General features: G+C 43.2%; 1 protein-coding gene across 1 annotated transcript in view; it reads left to right on the forward strand.

Moving 5' to 3' along the window:
• Positions 1-17,519, forward strand: part of adcy2b (adenylate cyclase 2b (brain)) — a 122,447-nt gene that overhangs the window by 54,123 nt on the left and 50,805 nt on the right. Inside the window, exons 6-9 of the mRNA XM_073822426.1 lie at positions 1,758-1,869; positions 2,008-2,135; positions 15,516-15,674; positions 15,996-16,128. Coding sequence (XP_073678527.1) covers positions 1,758-1,869; positions 2,008-2,135; positions 15,516-15,674; positions 15,996-16,128 — 532 coding nt within the window. The remainder of the gene's footprint in view (positions 1-1,757; positions 1,870-2,007; positions 2,136-15,515; positions 15,675-15,995; positions 16,129-17,519) is intronic.

The following is a 17,519-nucleotide window of genomic DNA, read 5'->3' on the forward strand; positions in this document are numbered from 1 at the left end:
CTTTTTATGAGCAAGTCATTGAAGAATTCACTCCAAGATTCATTGAAAAACAGATTCATTCCGGAGCAAAATAAGTTACTCTTTTTGTAAATTATTAAATCATTTACTCAGCGATTCACTGAAAAACAGATTGATTCAGTAATCAAACAAGTTACTCTTTTTATGAGTGAATCATTGAATAATTCACTCAACTATTCATTAAAAACAGATTCATTCAGGAGGGAAATACATTACTCTTTTGTGAGTGAGTTATTAAATAATTTACTTAACGATTCACTGAAAAAACAGATTCATTCAGAAATTTAAAAAGCTGCTCTTTTCATGAACGAATCATTAAACAGTTCATTCCAAGATCAATTGAAAACTGATTCATTCAGAAATTAATAAAGTTGCTCTTTTCATGAATGAGTCATTAAACAATTCACGCCAAGATTAATTGAAAAACTGATTCATTCAAGAGCGAAATACGTTACTCTTTTTGTGAGTTATTGAATCATTTACTCAACAATTTACTGAAAAACAGATTCATTCAGTAATGAAACAAGTTACTCTTTTATTAGTGAGTCATTGAAAAATTCACTCAACTATTCATTAAAAACACCGATTAATTCAGGAGGGAAATACGTTAATTTTTGTGAGTTATTGAATCATGCACTCAACTATTCATTGAAAAGCACAGATTTATTTGGGAGTGAAACAAGTTATTCTTTTTATGAGTGAGTTATTGAATAATTCACTCAACTTATAATTGAACAACACAGATTCATTCAGGAGTGAAATAAGTTTACTATTTTTTTATAAGTGAGTCATTTAATAATAATTGAACTATTGAATAAAATAAATTGCTCCTTTTATGTGCGAGTCATTGAATAAATCGCTCAGCGATTTGTTGAAAAAAATTAATTCAGGAATAAAACAAGTTACTTTATGAGTGAGTGATTAAATAATTCAATCAACAATACACTGAAAAACAGATTAATTCAGGAGTGAAATAGGTTTATCTTTCTGTAAATGAGTTATCAAATCATTCATTCATCGAGTAAAAAACAGATTAATTCAGGAATAAAACAAGTTACTGTTTTTATAAGTGAGTCATTGAATAATTCACTCAACTATTCATTAAAAACATATTCATTCAGAAAGGAAATACGTTAGTCTTTTTGTGAGTGAGTTATTGAATCATTCACTCAATGATTCAATGAAAATCAGATTCATTCAGGAATGAAACAAGTTATTTTTTATGAGCGAGTCATTGAACAATTCACTCAAGATTCATTGAAAAACACAGATTCATTGAGGAACTAAACAAGTTACTTTCTTTATGAGTGAGTCTTTGAATCATTAACTCATCCAATTCATTTAAAAAAATAAAGATACATTCAGGAGCTAAAGAAGTGATTGCAAGTGAATCTTTTACTTAAGTCTGATTATTTAACACCACTATGGAGTGTTGCTCAAAAGTGCAACAGCTGATTCTTCTATGGCTTTATTTAAAATATTCATTTTGCTAAGAAAAATAGACAAATCTCTCATATTGTGTATAAAATGTAACTTTCACTATATTAATTTCTAGTTGTACTGTTGTATCAAGTTGGTCTAAATAACAGCACAGCTGTGTTTTTAATGATGTATACTGGAAAACAAGAAAAATGCTTCTCAAGAAAATAATTATTTGCAAGGTGTACATTAATTGCAGTACAAAAGCATTATTTTATGCTCTTCAGAAGCATAACATAACATTTTAATATTTTCCACAGCATTCTATATGCAGACATTGTTGGATTCACACGTCTGGCCAGTGACTGTTCACCAGGAGAACTAGTCTACATGCTCAATGAGCTCTTTGGCAAATTTGACCAGATAGCCAAGGTATCATATGTCTTAACAGGCATAGTGGACACCAGTACTTAATTATTATATTGTAACAGTGATATGATATTACTGTTTCTTCCTGTATAGAATATAATGTTTACTACACCTGCTGTCTTGATGATTTGTTTGATGCAGGATAACGACTGCATGCGGATCAAGATCCTGGGCGATTGCTATTACTGTGTGTCAGGGCTGCCAGACCCTCTGACCGACCACGCTAAAAACTGTGTGAAGATGGGGCTGGACATGTGTGAGGCCATCAAGTAAAAGAACACACTCTCTTTCTCAAACTAGACTATAATTGGTCCATCACAGCAATCTGCACTAAAATATGTTTGCTTAACCACTAAACTGTATAATTGACCTTTGTCACAGGAAATTTCAGTTTCTTACATAGCTGTGCTAGTTTGAATGTCTGTGCAAACACGGTGTAAAATTCAGTCTTAATAGGCAAATTTAACCAAAATGTAATTGGCATACAAAGCCATACCAATGCCTGAGGTTGGCAGCCTGCAGGACACCTGCTGGGTGTCCCATAAGCCAGTGCCTATCAGGATTTATTTTGAGATAATGACTGGATGATTGTACATTATCCCTTGCGTATTTTTCCATTTATTCATTAGAACAAAAAGACCCATAGAGTTATATCTGCTTCAAAGTCCTAAAACCACTACACGTTAGCTGTTTGTCACATTATGCCTTTCATCATCTACAAGGGACCATTTCTGTTGTTTTTTCTCATGTTGTCTGTCTTTTCAAGCACTACTCTCTGAGGCTGAAATAACTCTCATACTCGAGAGGCTCAGATGTGTGATATTGTCAAAACCCACACGTTCTCTTTTTCAGCTCTTTCTCCATCTCAAAGTGCAGCCCCTTTTTCCAGTCCCTTTCACGATTCCTCACCCATTCTTCATTCTTGCGCTCTTCTGCCACACATTTGCTTTCTGTTACACAACTGCAATCTTTTTCTTTCACACACACACAAATCCATTTTAGGGGGTAATTGAGTACCCTTCAGTGTATTTCCCAACATGACATAGCCCAAGCTGAGGGGCTCCTAGAAATAAGAACGGTTTGTGACATATACACCGAAATGAACTGTCAGAAACACACACACACACACACACCTCCAGGGGGACCATGCACCTTTTTATTTAATTATTATTCATAATTTTTTTTTTCACTATAGTGGCTGGTTTTGTTTTTTTGTGGGGTTTTTTTTGGTTGGTTGGTTGGTTGGTTTTAAGGGAGCATAAGTGGCTGGTTTTGTTTTGTTATTTGTTTAATTTCTGAGTGAGCACCAGTGGCTGTTTTTGTTTTTGTTTTGTTTTGTTTTGTTTTGTTTTGTTTTGATTTGATTTGATTTGATTTGATTTGATTTGATTTGTTTTGTTTTGTTTTGTTTTGTTGTTTGTTTAATTTCTGAGTGAGCACCAGTGGCTGTTTTTGTTTTGTTTTGTTTTGTTTTGTTTTGTTTTGTTTTGTTTTGTTTTGTTTTGTTTTGTTTTGTTTTGTTTTGTTTTGTTTGGTTTGGTTTGGTTTGGATTGGTTTTGATTTGAGAGAGTACCAGTGGCTGGTTTTGTTTTGTTTTGAGGGAGCACTAGTGGCTTTTTTGTTTTGTTGTTTTTCGTTTTGTTTTGGGAGAGCACAAGTGGCTGGTTTTGTTTTGTTTTGTTTTGATTTGATTTGTTTTGTTGTTTTTAGGAAACACAATTGGATGGTATTGTTTTGTTTTGAGAAAACACCAATGGCTGGTTTGGTTTTGTTTTGTTTTGAGGGAGCACCGGTGGCTGATTTTGTTCCCTTCCGGGAACTCGAGCCAAGACAGAAACGCTATGGGGAACACCATTGGCGGGCAGCATTCTGAGTCATTGTCTAACAACCAATCGTACGACGGGAGTGACGTCACAGGCGCGGTGACGTCAGCGACCAGGAAGTATAAAGCACGTGCGTTTGACGCCTGCGGCAGCTTTTGTCATTCAGCGAGAGCGCTCTGTGTCTGTGTCTGTCCCATATTGCTGCTTTTCGGTGCCAGTTTGTATCAATTTTATTTGAGCAATATGTCAACCAGGGGAAAAAAGAAAGTTTTAGCGGTTCAGCGGCCACATAGACGGTGTGTTCCTCCCTGCCAACGTTTCATTGTTGGTGGGGATACACACAGTCTATGTGTGGTCTGCTTGGGAGCGGGGCACGCACAGTCAGCCCTCTAAAAGGCTGACTGTCCGCAGTGTGAACGTCTTCCGCTGCGGGTGCTCCGTTCCCGGAAAGCCCTCTTCGAGGAAGGGACTTTCACCAGCGTGCCCCGCGGGTCTGGCCTCGCTTCCGCCGAGGCGGAGCGGCAGCTGCACTCGTGGGGCTCGCAGCTCGATCTGCTGGAGGGTATGGAGACGGGTGAACCCCTATCTCCTCCCTCTCTCAGCGGAACGAGCGATCTCCTTTTGGATGCGGAAGCCCGCACTGCGGTTTCTTCCCCCCAAGAGGAGATCTCAGGGCTTCTTCTATCTTCCTCCGAGGAGGTTGATGTGGAGAGCCCTGAACCACCACAACCGCTTCCCCGTTCGCCTCACTATGAGGAGCTTATGGAGGTGCTAACTAATGCGGTCGCCAAGCTCAATATCTCTTGGCCCGCAGAGCAACATCATGAGCCGCAGCGAAGCCGTCTAGCTGAACGCTTCCTGCGGACAAAGTCAGCACCTCCTAAACGGAGCCTTCCCTTCTTCCACGATCTGCATAAAGAGCTTTCTAGATCGTGGGAGAAGCCGTACTCCTACCGCCTATTTAACCCCGCCGAAAATTATGGAAATGTGGGGGGGTGCGGAGGAGTATGGTTATAAGGCGTGTAGAAGAATTTTTCCTTTCTCAAAATAAAAGCTCTGAAGAGGTTTTGAAGCCAGTAAGACTTTATTAAACAAGCAACAAAGCCGAGTTATGTTTGCAAAGACAACTCCTGAACATGTGTTCTGTACTCACATATATACTCCTAACACTGTCACTGTAAACCATCTATACATCATTGTATTTTAGGACCAGACAGTTTTTACCATATATGGGTTTCAAGACAGAACAGTTCCTGAAGGTTTATCAATAGCTGTTGTGTATTTCTGGCTCCTGACCAAGTTCTTTTACATGGCTATGTATTTTCCAAGCTTTAAATAGTTAGTCACTACAATCTTCAGCACATAATTTCTACCCACAGTCAGAAGAGTACTAGTAAATAATAGTAGAATAGTTTTCTCATATAAACAGACATAATTCTATATATTATATTGAATGAAGGTCAATGAAAATCTTCCACAGGCGATGCCACGGGTGGAACAGACGCTTGCTAGCTATCTGTCCCCCGGCTCGGCGTCGTCCCTGAAGGCTCCGTCCTTGCCCACCAAGCCACTGAAAACAACATCCAGCTTAATGGGCAAGGCATACACGGCAGCAGGTCAGGCTGGTTCCTGCCTTCACACCATGGCGGTTCTCCAAGCCTACCAAGCCGACCTGCTGAAAGAGCTAAGCGAAGGCGAGGAAGTCAACATCACTGAGATGCGCCGCATGGCAGATCTTGCTCTCCGCGCCACCAAGGAGACCGCCCGTGCTGTTGGGCGGTCTATGGCAGCCCTGGTGGCCGCGGAGAGGCATCTCTGGCTAACCCTGTCCGACCTAAAAGACAAGGACAGGGCCACGCTTCTGGACACCCCCCTGCAGTCCTCCTGCCTCTCCGGTGCCTCGGTCGACACAGTTGTCGCCAGGCACCAGGAGGCCCGCAAGCAGGCGGCGGCGTTCAAGACTTATCTTCCTCGCCGAGTTTACTCTTCTGAGGCTGCTGGACGGGAGCAGCCTCAACCGTGTACGAGCTCCTCATACAGAGAGGCACAAAAACAGAGCGTTGCCGCCCATGCTCCTCCGGCGAGGCCTAGAGGGCGGGGCCAGCGACGCTCTAAGTCGGGGGCCTCTAAGAAGAGGCCTGACCTGAGGGTCGTCCTCCAATCGAAGAGGTCCTCGACTAAACGGCCCTGACGGTTGTGTCTCAGGGCCGATGAGGGCAGCCCCTCTCGAGGGGGTTTGCGTTGTACCACAGTTTATGGTCACCAAACCCTCTCGGGGCCCTCAGGAGATCTGTCAGCTAACCCTGCCAGTGTTACAGGGCGCGGCAATCTCCCGCGAACATCATTCTCTAGCCGTTCCGCCCGGAAACGTAGCGGACCTAGAGAGTTCGCAACCCCCACGGGGGTCTTCAGAGAAACTGATTCAGATGCATCCTGCCAGTACGCTGTTACAGGTCACCGAGTCAGTTCCTCAAATAAATCCAGAAGCCAGCCTCGAGAGGCTGGTTCCCTTAGTAGAATTTCTGGCAGCGTGGAAACTACTGCCGAATGTTTCTATGTGGGTCCTGCGCACTGTAGAGAAAGGATATTGCATTCAATTCGGCGCCAAGCCGCCACCTTTCAGCGGGGGATTCCCAACTCTGGTGAACCCCGAGCAGGGTCTGGTAATGGAACAGGAAGTAGAAACTCTCCTGAGGAAGGAGGCCATCGAGGTGGTCCCTCCACAGTACAGAGAGTCCGGGTTCTACAGCCGGTACTTCATTGTTCCCAAGAAGGATGGAGGGCTTCGGCCCATTTTAGATCTCAGGCAGTTGAACCGCTCAGTCAAGAAACTGAAGTTCAAAATGTTAACCGTCAAACAGGTCGTGTCCCAAATCAAGTCCGAGGACTGGTTCGTCACGATAGATCTAAAAGACGCATACTTTCACGTCTCCATCCTTCCACAACACAGGAAGTTTCTCAGGTTCGCTTTCAGGGGCAAAGCTTACCAATACAGAGTGCTTCCTTTCGGCCTAGCTCTCTCACCCCGAACTTTTACAAAGTGTGTGGATGCTGCTCTGGCTCCTCTGCGACTCCAGGGCATCTGCATACTCAACTACATAGACGACTGGCTGATCCTGGCCAGCTCGGAGCAGTTAGCGGTCCAACATCGAGATGTTGTTCTCGCTCACATGAAAAAATTGGGGTTGAGACTCAACACCAAGAAAAGCGTGCTTTCTCCACTACAGAGAACCACTTATCTAGGCGTAATTTGGGATTCGACCACGATGCAGGCACGAATGTCACCTGCTCAGATCGAGTCGATCCTTACTGCAGTAAATGCGGTCAAGCTAGGCCTGTCACTCACTGTCAAACAGTTCCAAGTACTGTTAGGTCTTATGGCAGCTGCATCCAACGTGATACCTTTTGGTCTGCTGCACATGAGACCACTGCAGTGGTGGCTCAAGACCAGGGGGTTCTCCCCGAGGGGAAACCCACTCCGCAAGATCAAGGTCACGCGGCGCTGCCTACGTGCCTTGGCCATGTGGAGAAAACCCTGGTTCCTCTCTCAGGGTCCGGTTCCGGGAGCTCCTTGTTGCCGCATCACGCTAGCCAGTGATGGGCAAGCTACTTGGAAAATGTAGTGAGCTAAGCTAACAGTTACTCTTCATTAAATGAAGCTTAACTACACTAAAGCTACAGCCTTGGGTAATGTAGCAAGCTAAGCTACAGCATCATGGCAAAAGTAGTTCACTACATCTAAGCTATTTTTTAAAATTTCATTTTTCTATTGAACCAACATCATACAAAGTCAGTGCTCTCTCAGTGATCAATTAAATTGTCAGTCATACAGGCATGCAAGTTCAGTTTAATTGTTTATTCAACCACTCTTCCAAACCAATTTGGCAACAAAAATCTGTATCATGTACAGGGCTGGATTTATCTCATATTCTGGGGGGTTGAATTCTTTCTTGAAAAAAAATAAAAACAAAAAAGCAATGGCACCAGTTTCACAATATTAAAAGAATAAAACAGGGAAAACACAAAATTTGTAAATAAAATAATTTTATACATATTATTGAATAACATAGTTTATATATGAATGGGTGTTCGTCAACTGATTGCATGTCGTCAGAGTTTACAGTGTTGACAGCTTCGTAAAAAATAGCCTAAAGGAAGCACTGTAGATTTGTTGTATATAGCTACTAAAATATGACAGACCGCACAAAAACAGCACTTTAATTTACTGCCGTGTTTGAACAAAGATAGTGATTGATTTCATGAATACAGGAGCCTGATTTTTTTAATTGTCAGAATCTATAGTACATAACAAATACAAAAATAAAAACAAATCACAAACTTTTGCAGTCAAGACTGTGAATAAAAGACAAGTGTGGAATGTAAGCCAGATTTGGCCCAGACTCTGTTACTATCTGGGAAGCAAAGCTAAATTCTATTGTAAATTTGTTAACTGACAGTAAGAACATATAACCGAATCAAGCGGCTATTTTCGTTTGCAGAAGGTAAAACGCATTAACGTAAATTGTAAGTCTTTGAGAGGAAAAATTAAACCGACAGGTCACAGCGGCTAGGCCTATAAGTCACATTTTATTATATTCTGAAATAAACAGGCCTACATCGTAATGTTATGACATTATTTCCCTCACTCCACAACAAATCCTTTAACTTTAATCTTATTAAGAACAGAACAATGATGAAATAAATAAATAAATAAATTTGCCTAAACAATCCAAAACAAATTAAATGTGAAAGTAAAGTTGGGCTGATGTAGACTACCTCTCTTGCCACAAATACAAATGATCCATATCTGCAATGTATTTGAAGCAAAATTATTATGCATTGGGTAAGCTTTGTAGGCTACTTCATGCACGTCGACGGAAAATATCATGATGAGCAAAAATGTGCCACGGGACCGGTGGTCATGCTGAACTGCATGTAATACACACTATTTAAATTGACTAGTGTAGCTTTTGGGTGACTGTGTTTTATTTTTCAAATGAACATAGTGTACACGTAAGACACCAGCGCGATCAAACAGCTGAATATCATATTCTGTCATGTTGGTCATAGTAAAGGCATAATTTGCTACTGCAAAATCCAAAGCAGTTTGAAGTATTCAGAATATTAGCAAAGATTATTATAATTAGTTTAGACTAGAACACGGTTTCATTCTTATTTTGCTATGGAACCTGGTCGTTTTTTGTTTGTTTGTTTTTACTAACGAACCGAAATATTTTGCCTTTCGCCATGAATTTGACACCCACTCTCTGCCCATCTCGTACTTCTGAGTTTGAGATCTTCCCAGAGCACCAGCCTGCTTCAAATACTAAAATCAAGGCGCCCATCACTAGTTATAATACTACGTTTTGCATTGCAGATTATAGTTTTCTGTTGCTATGTGGGCGCTCAGTTTTTTTCTGACATTTAGCTAAAATATCGACAACAAAAGTCTCGACAACAAGTGTTAGACTAAGACACACTTTTCTCATCTCTTCGAATGCAAAAAAAAAAAAAACATTAGCCTTTATAAATACAGTGCTGTGTTATAAATACAGAAAACATGTACTTTCAATCAACACTTCTTTATTTACCTCAAGTCTGCAAACACGCTGAGATGCTTCAAACTGCGTGCCGCACTTCATTCACGAGAGAGGCGGGAGGAATAATACGGTTTGACTGACAGTTTAATGAGCCAATGGCATCACGAGGTTTAGTGGCGGTGGCGTTGCTTACTGACCCAGGATCAGTGATCCGTAGCAGTTATATTTCCGATTTGAGCTTAAAGTATAGAACAATATATAGCTTGTAGCTTTTGTTGACGCTACCGCGTTACTTGATCAAAATAATAGCTTAGCTACTGAAAAGCTATTTGATTCAGAAAACAGCGACGCTACCACCACGCTACTGAGAAATGTAGTTAAGCTAGTAGCGTCACTACATGTAGCGACGCTACTGCCCAACACTGACGCTAGCGACAGATGCGTCCCTCACCGGATGGGGAGCGGTCATGAGCGGCCGCTCAGCCCAGGGCCTTTGGAGTGATCACCAGCTCTCCTGGCATATAAATCGCCTAGAGATGCTAGCCGTATTCCAGGCCCTCAAGAGTTTCCTTCCAGACCTGAGAAACCGTCACGTGCTGGTCCGTACAGACAGCACCGCGGTGGTTTATTATATAAATCATCAAGGAGGTGTCCGTTCACGCCCCTTATACAAGCTGGCGTACCGGATCCTCCTGTGGTCTCAAGGAAAACTTCTCTCCCTGAGAGCAGTCCATATTCCTGGACATCTGAATGTAGGAGCAGACGTCCTGTCGAGGCAGGTGCCGAGGCCCGGGGAATGGATGCTTCACCCACAAGTAGTGAAGCAGATTTGGAGAGTGTTTGGCCAGGCTCAGGTGGACCTCTTTGCGACTCAGGAGACATCGCAATGTCCCCTCTGGTACTCTCTAGTTCCTCCAGCTCCTCTTGGACTGGACGCCATGGTACAGACGTGGCCAAGGCTTCGTCTGTACGCTTTTCCCCCGATCGCTCTGCTCCCGGGAGTTCTGGAAAGGGTACGCCGGCATCGAGTGTGGCTGTTGCTAGTAGCCCTGTACTGGCCGGCCCGAGTATGGTTCTCGGACCTAATCGCCCTCCTCGACGGCTCCCCTTGGGAGATCCCCATCAGGAAGGACCTCCTCTCCCAGGCTGGGGGCGCGATCTGCCACCCCCACCCGGAGAGGTGGAAATTATGGGTATGGCCCCTGAGGGGGCGCAACTCGTAGAAGCTGGTCTCTCAACCGAGGTTGTTGAGACCCTTCTTCAATCCAGAGCTCCCTCTACGAGGAAACTTTATGGCCTTAAGTGGAACCTGTTTGTTCGTTGGTGTCAAGAACACAGTTTAGACCCAGTCAACCGCCCGATAGGTACAGTTCTGGAGTTCCTACAAACCCGTCTAGCTCACTCCACCCTGAAGGTGTACGTGGCGGCTATATCTGCCTTCCACGCCCTTCATGGCGGCCTCTCAGTGGGCAAAAACCCCCTGGTCATTCGTTTCCTCCGCGGTGCACTCAGGTTGAGGCCTCGAGTGAAACCGAGGGTTCCTACATGGGACCGGGCCGTGGTGTTAGAAGCTCTATGCAAGCCTCCATTTGAGCCCATAGAGGAGATCTCAGATCGCATGCTTACTATAAAGACAGCGCTTCTGTTAGCTCTCACCTCTCTGAAGAGAGTTGGGGACCTGCAGGCCCTTTCGGTGGCCCCTTCTCACATTGACTTTGCCCCAGGGATGGCCAAAGCTTTTCTCTACCCGAGAGTCGGGTACGTACCCAAGGTCCCGTCCCTAGCACCACAGCCTATCACGCTTCAGGCGTTTTATCCTCCTCCATTCATGGAGCCCGACCATAGGAAATATAACTGTATGTGTCCAGTTAGAGCGCTAGACGCATACGTCCACAGAGCTGCCTTGTGGCGTAAAACAGAGCAACTGTTTGTCTGTTTTGGCCCCTCAAAAAGGGGGTATCCGGCTTCAAAGCCTACAATCAGTAGATGGATCGTAGATGCCATTTCTACCGCTTACGAGTCCTCTGGCCTCCCATCGCCGCTGGGAGTCAAGGCTCACTCTACTCGAGGCCTGTCTGCCTCTAAAGCTCTCATGGCAGGTGTCCCAATTCAGGACATCTGCAGTGCTGCGGGTTGGTCCTCGCCCCTGACGTTTGTCAGGTTCTACGAACTCGACCTCAGAGCCACTCCGGGCTCCTTCATTCTCTCACCTTTGCGAAGTAGCTAAGCCAGAAAGAGATTCAGCCCCCTCCCTAGCCAGGAGGAGACTTCTCAAGGCACGTTCTTTTTCACAAAAGAAGAGAAGTCCTTTTCGCCATGTTTCTCCTCGAGTGCCTAAGGGCCGAGGAGTATTTCTCCCCCTGCAATTGGCAAGCAGCGGTAGAGAACTGCATCCTCGTGTGCCTGAGGGCAGAGGATCACACTGCCTTTTTGTCCGTGGAATTCTAGACAAAGGCTCATATCTCTCGTGTCCTGGCTAAGTGGCCAGGCCGAGTTATTTCAGTCCCTCTTGTTCTGGCTTCTTCCAGACAAAGGACTAAGACTCCTCTTGCGCCCGAGGGCCGAGGAGTACCTTCTGCATTGGCTGGCGACCAAGCAGAGGCCTACCACTTTCTTCGTGTGCCTAAGGGCCGAGGTCTTTATTGCCCTCTTGTCCGTGGATTACTAGACAATGGCCTATTCCCCTCGCGTTCTGGCAAGGCTACCAGACCGAGTGTATTCAGTCCCTCTTGTTCTGGCTTTCTCCCAGACAAAGGACTAAGACTCCTCGTGTGCCCGAGGGCCGAGGAGTACCTCTTGCGCTGGCTGGCTACCAGGCAGAGGCCGATCACTGTCTTCCTCGTGTGCCTAAGGGCCGAGGATTACATCGCCCTCTTGTCCGTGGAACACTAGACAAAGGCTTATACCTCTCGCGTCCTGGCAAGGTCACCAGGCCGAGTCATTTCAGTCCCTCTTGTTCTGGCTTTCTCCCAGACAAAGGACTAAGACTCCTCGTGTGCCTGAGGGCCGAGGAGTACCTCTAGCTCTGGCTGGCGACCAGACAGAGGTCTACTACCTTCCTTGTGTGCCCGAGGGCCGAGGATCACATGCCCTCTTGTCCGTGGGATACTAGACAATGGCTCTTCCTACTCGCGACCTGGCGATACCCCAGGCCGAGTCTCTTCCTGTGCTCTGGCAAGGTCCACCAGACACATCTTTCTTCCACCCTGGTCCTAGCAGACACTGGGCAGGGCTTGGAAATTATGGGGGCGTTGACATCTCGTTCCCCATAGCGTTTCTGACGCGGCTCGAGTTCCCGGAAGGGAACGTCTCGGGTTACGTATGTAACCTTAGTTCCCTGAGGGAACGAGACGCCGCGTCACGGACCATAATTCCCGCACCCTGCAGCGCTCGCTTCATTCCTAAAAGAGCTGCCGCGGGCGTCAAACGCACATGCTTTATACTTCCTGGTCGCTGACGTCACCGCGCCTGTGACGTCACTCCCGTCGTACGATTGGTTGTTAGACAATGACTCAGAATGCTGCCCGCCAATGGCGTTCCCCATAGAGTTTCTGACGCGGCGTCTTGTTCCCTCAGGGAACTAAGGTTACATACGTAACCCGAGACGTTTTGTTTTCTTTTAAGGCAACACAATTGGCTGTTTTTGTTTTATTTTTTTGTTTCTTTTCTGAGTGAGCAACTGTGGCTGTTTTTGCTTTGCTTTGTTTCATTTGAAGGGAGCAAAAGTGGCTGGTTCTGTTCTTAAGGCAGCATCATTGGCTGGTTTTGTTTTGTTGTGTTTTTTGTTTGGTTTTGAGGGGCCACAAGTGGCTGTTTTTTTTTGTTTGTTTGTTTTTTTTCTAATGGAACACCAGTGGACCAGTGCTTGGTTTGTTTTGCTTTGAGGGAGCTCCAGTAGCTGGTTTTGTTTTGTTTTGCTTGTTTTGGGGGAGAACTGGTGGCTAGTTTTGTTTTGAGGGAGCAGTAGTGGCTGTAGTTTGTTCTTTGTTTTGTTTTGTTTTTGTTTTGATGGAGAACAGATGGCTGGTTTTGTTTTAAGAAAACACAGTCGGCTGGTTTTGTTTTGTTTTGAGGAAACACAGTTTGAAATACACAGAGAGGGTATCAAGAGGACGAGCAACAGAGTCCAAGGAGGTGATGATAGAGGGAGGAGCCAAGGAGGAGACAGAAGGGTCCAGGTCAGATCAGACGGAGGGAAGAGCCAGGGATGAGACAGAAGGGACCTGGAGCGGAAGGAGCCAGGCGAGACTCAGGCCACAGCAATAATGGGGGCCCATGGTGGAGCCGACGGAGGGAGGAGCCATGGTGGAGGAAGGGCTGATGACTCCAACTGACCGACAAATGCTCTGAGGTGGAGCAGGTTGAGGTGGATCCCGAGGTGGAGACAGAGAGCCGGTGATTCCGGGCGACACTGAGGATCTGGAGGGCCAATGCGGAGCCCAAGGCTCCAGCGACCAAGGCAGAAGCTGAAATCCGGAGGTCTGCGGCAGAACTGGAGCAACAGAGGACTGAGGTGGAGCTGGAGGGAAGGAGGAGCTCAACGGAGCCAGTGGGACGGATCAATGAGGTGGAGACGGAGGGACGAGGGAGCCTGGTGGAGCTGGAAACACAAAGTCTGTTGTGTGGTCCTCTCGAGAGCGATCCCCCTGCTCCAGCAGGAGGACGAGGACAGCCGGGTCATTCATAATGGAGAGTAATAAAAACTGACAAAAAAAATAAAACAATAACACAAGGTAATTACGCTGCATAATTTTTAAGGTGTGGTCTTCTGTCGCAACACCTGTAGAAAGGAGCACAACATGAAGTCTTTATTGTAATTCACACAGGTAAATCCACAGAAAGGGTAGCAAACACATGTGTACATCGACGAGACCAGACAATCAAACATAGAACAATACCAACTAAAAAAGAAATTCTAATGCTACTAGGACAGGTGATTAATAAGCACACATGGTGAGGAAAGGAACAGGAAGGACCAAACATGGGCACATGAGGAAGAAACCAACATAAACAATCCAAAGGGTTGAGACAGACTGGTTTTCTTTTGTTTTGTTTCTGGTTTGTTTTCTGAGGGAGCAGCACTACCTGGTTTTGTTTTGTTTTGTTTTGTTTTGTTTTGTTTTGTTTTGTTTTGTTTTGTTTTGTTTTGTTTTGTTTTGTTTTGTTTTGTTTGAGGGAGCACCGGTGGCTAGTTTTGTTTGTTTTGTTTTGAGGGAGCACCAGTGATTGGTTTTGTTTTGTTTTGAGGAAGCACTCTTGTTTTTAGTTTGTTTGTTTTGTTTTTCATTTTGTTTTGACACTTTTTTGCAAGGTAAAACAATTTTATACTACTCCACAAGCAAGACCAGAACAACAAAAAATAATGCTGGTCTAAACTGTTTTGTGCAACAGAGACATGTTAACATTCAAACACGCTTATCTGAAAGATGATACGTTCTGTGTACTGAATGAATAGGCACCAGACACACTCCCTCATAAACCAACATGTGCCACCGCAATCCTGGCACTTACTGATATTTACTTTGCTATAAATATTTCTGCTCTTGAGCCAAGTTATGTCAGTGAAATATGGAGCTGTTTCAGTCATTTCAAAGGATGGAGGGAGAGCCTGAAGTGTGTACATGCTGTAAAAAAATGTCTTTCATGACACTGGAAGAAAACTCGCCTTATTTACATACAACAGTAGTATGAAATCCTTCAAAGTATCCAAATTTTATTTTTCAGGATTTAAAAAATCTTTCTAAAGGTTTATGTTTAACAGTATCAGTATTTCTTTTTAAAAAAAATATATACTTTTTATATATTTTATGTATTTCTAAGAATACTTTTATACATTTTTATTCTGAAAATTAATATAAAAGCATTTGGAATTAATTACATGCTGATTAAATCCAAAGTCCTGTCATAAAACTCTAGATGGCCCAGTTTGATAGGTCTAACTCAATCTGACATAATGACATGACATGATTTTTCTATCAGCAGCCAATGAGCTTGCTGCTCAACATTCAAATACTTGGCTTCAGTAACCCACCCCCTTCCCCAGCTCCACCTGTATCTTCTATATGGTGATTTTATGTAAGCTATATATGGGGGTAATTTTATACAGTATATGTTAGTTTTTACATAATAATAATAATATGCTGATTAATTAATCAAATTTATTACAATGAATTACATAAATACATATCCAATTACATGTGGCAAATGATGTATTTTTTTATTACTATTTTAAAATGTATAAAATAGTAATAGTAAATAATGAGCAAACTTTTCTTGTTATTTCAGGAAGGTGAGAGATGCTACAGGGGTTGACATTAACATGCGTGTTGGAGTGCACTCTGGGAATGTTCTCTGCGGGGTGATTGGCCTCCAAAAATGGCAGTATGATGTTTGGTCACATGACGTCACCCTGGCCAATCACATGGAGGCGGGGGGTGTACCAGGGTAAGATGACTTCTGTTTTTCCCCATTTCATGATTTTCACATGTTTGCCACAAGTGCTATTATGCTCATGGAGGGTTCTTGACGTTAATAGAAATGCTCTGTTGAGAGCACAATGAATGTGCTTTTGTGCTACTAATGAGTGTTCGTTGAATAACCCCCCAAAAAATAACAGAAACGCAAAGCACTGCATTCATTTTCCATATCTCAACTCTTTTGTCTCTGTGGGCATTGGAACATTTGTAAAATACTCACATAATGCACCTGTTTTTGTGAAGTGTTCTTTCATCCGCCAGCCTGTAATAGTTGTGTGCTCCTCTCCAGACGGGTTCACATCTCTTCTGTGACACTGGAACATTTGAAAGGAGCGTATCAAGTCGAGCCAGGCAACGGACAAAGCAGAGATTCTTACCTGAAAGAACACGGCATCATCACATACCTAGTCATCAACCCGAAGGTAAAAAATGACGCAGTCCAGCCTCCACGTTTATAAATAACTAGACATTTGCATTTTCTGAAGAAACTAGTGTGAAATAGAATATTCTGGAAGGTTTCTTGCTTGCCAAATTCATGTTAGGGGTTTATAACAAATCAGCTACTAATAATAATTGTTTAATGCAAGACACTGCAGGTGAATAGGGTAAAAAAACAAAAAACTATTAGTTATCACCTAACTTACTCAGCTGATTGATTACATTGATAATTGCAAAAAAAATTGTATTACAAGTTTCTAAAATGTTACATTTAAATATGCAATTGAGACATTGCCTATTAAAAAAATGCACTAATTTGCATACATTTCTAGTACAAAAATCTAAAACACTGCATGAAGTCAGTTCTCAAAATTCTTGTTTAATTTTTTTTGGCATATTAGAGTCAAAAGTTTTTACAGAGGGGGTTTTGGGTATCTCATGTTGAGATAAAGCCAGGAAACACTGTATTTTTTTACCATTTTTTTGAGGAATAAAATGTTGCATAAAATCCAGCAAATTATAAATGAACAAATCCCTCTGTAAAAACCTTCAGGATATAGACAGGAATAAAAATGTAAAGTTTGAAGCGGCGATTTATGGCTCAGTCTAAGAGAAAAAACTCATTTTGAGAAAATGGACTTTAAAAATATGTATTGTAATTGAAATCTATTGACACATACTGTAGATAAAGTGCTACGTTTACACTTAAATAAGAACAAATGTTTATTACCCAGAAAATGAGTTACACAAAAAGCTTAATCATAGCCAAACAAACATCTGCTGTATGATAGTTAATAAATCATATCATAATACATCTATTTAAGCAGTTAAATTAGTTTTCACCTTGAGCACTAATTAGCATAATTACACAATTTAGACTTTCGGGTTACATAAACGTGACTTTGTGGTCATATTTGAACACCCTGGGGAGAGTGTTTCTAAACACAAGTTCAAGGAAACGGGCATGAAGACCCAGAAGATTCCCGGATATCGGTCTATTCAGATGTGTGTGGGCTTCTCAGCCCACAGATATCATAATGCCTGGGACCATATATTCAAATAACAACGCCTATTCTTTTATTTATCCAGTGCCTTATTTACTTTTCAACAATGCAGTTGCTTTGCCCGAGGTAACAAAAGCAGCGAATTTTTCTCATAAGAGACTCATACATTTATTTCTGTTCGGTTTAAGCCTTTCGGCCCTCTTATCATAACAGCCCACTGCACACCCACTCCCTCCACGCTGCCATTATGATGACTGCATTCGAGTTTGGAGGGCTTTTGCTTGTTTGCTTAGTTGTTCTCTTTTCTTTTATCACCCTGTTGTTCTGTTAATGCCTATTTGCATTTTTGGTTTTATTCTAATGAACGACTG

The sequence above is a fragment of the Garra rufa genome, chromosome 17, assembly GCF_049309525.1.
Source record: "Garra rufa chromosome 17, GarRuf1.0, whole genome shotgun sequence".
In the NCBI taxonomy this organism is placed as follows: Eukaryota; Metazoa; Chordata; class Actinopteri; order Cypriniformes; family Cyprinidae; genus Garra; species Garra rufa.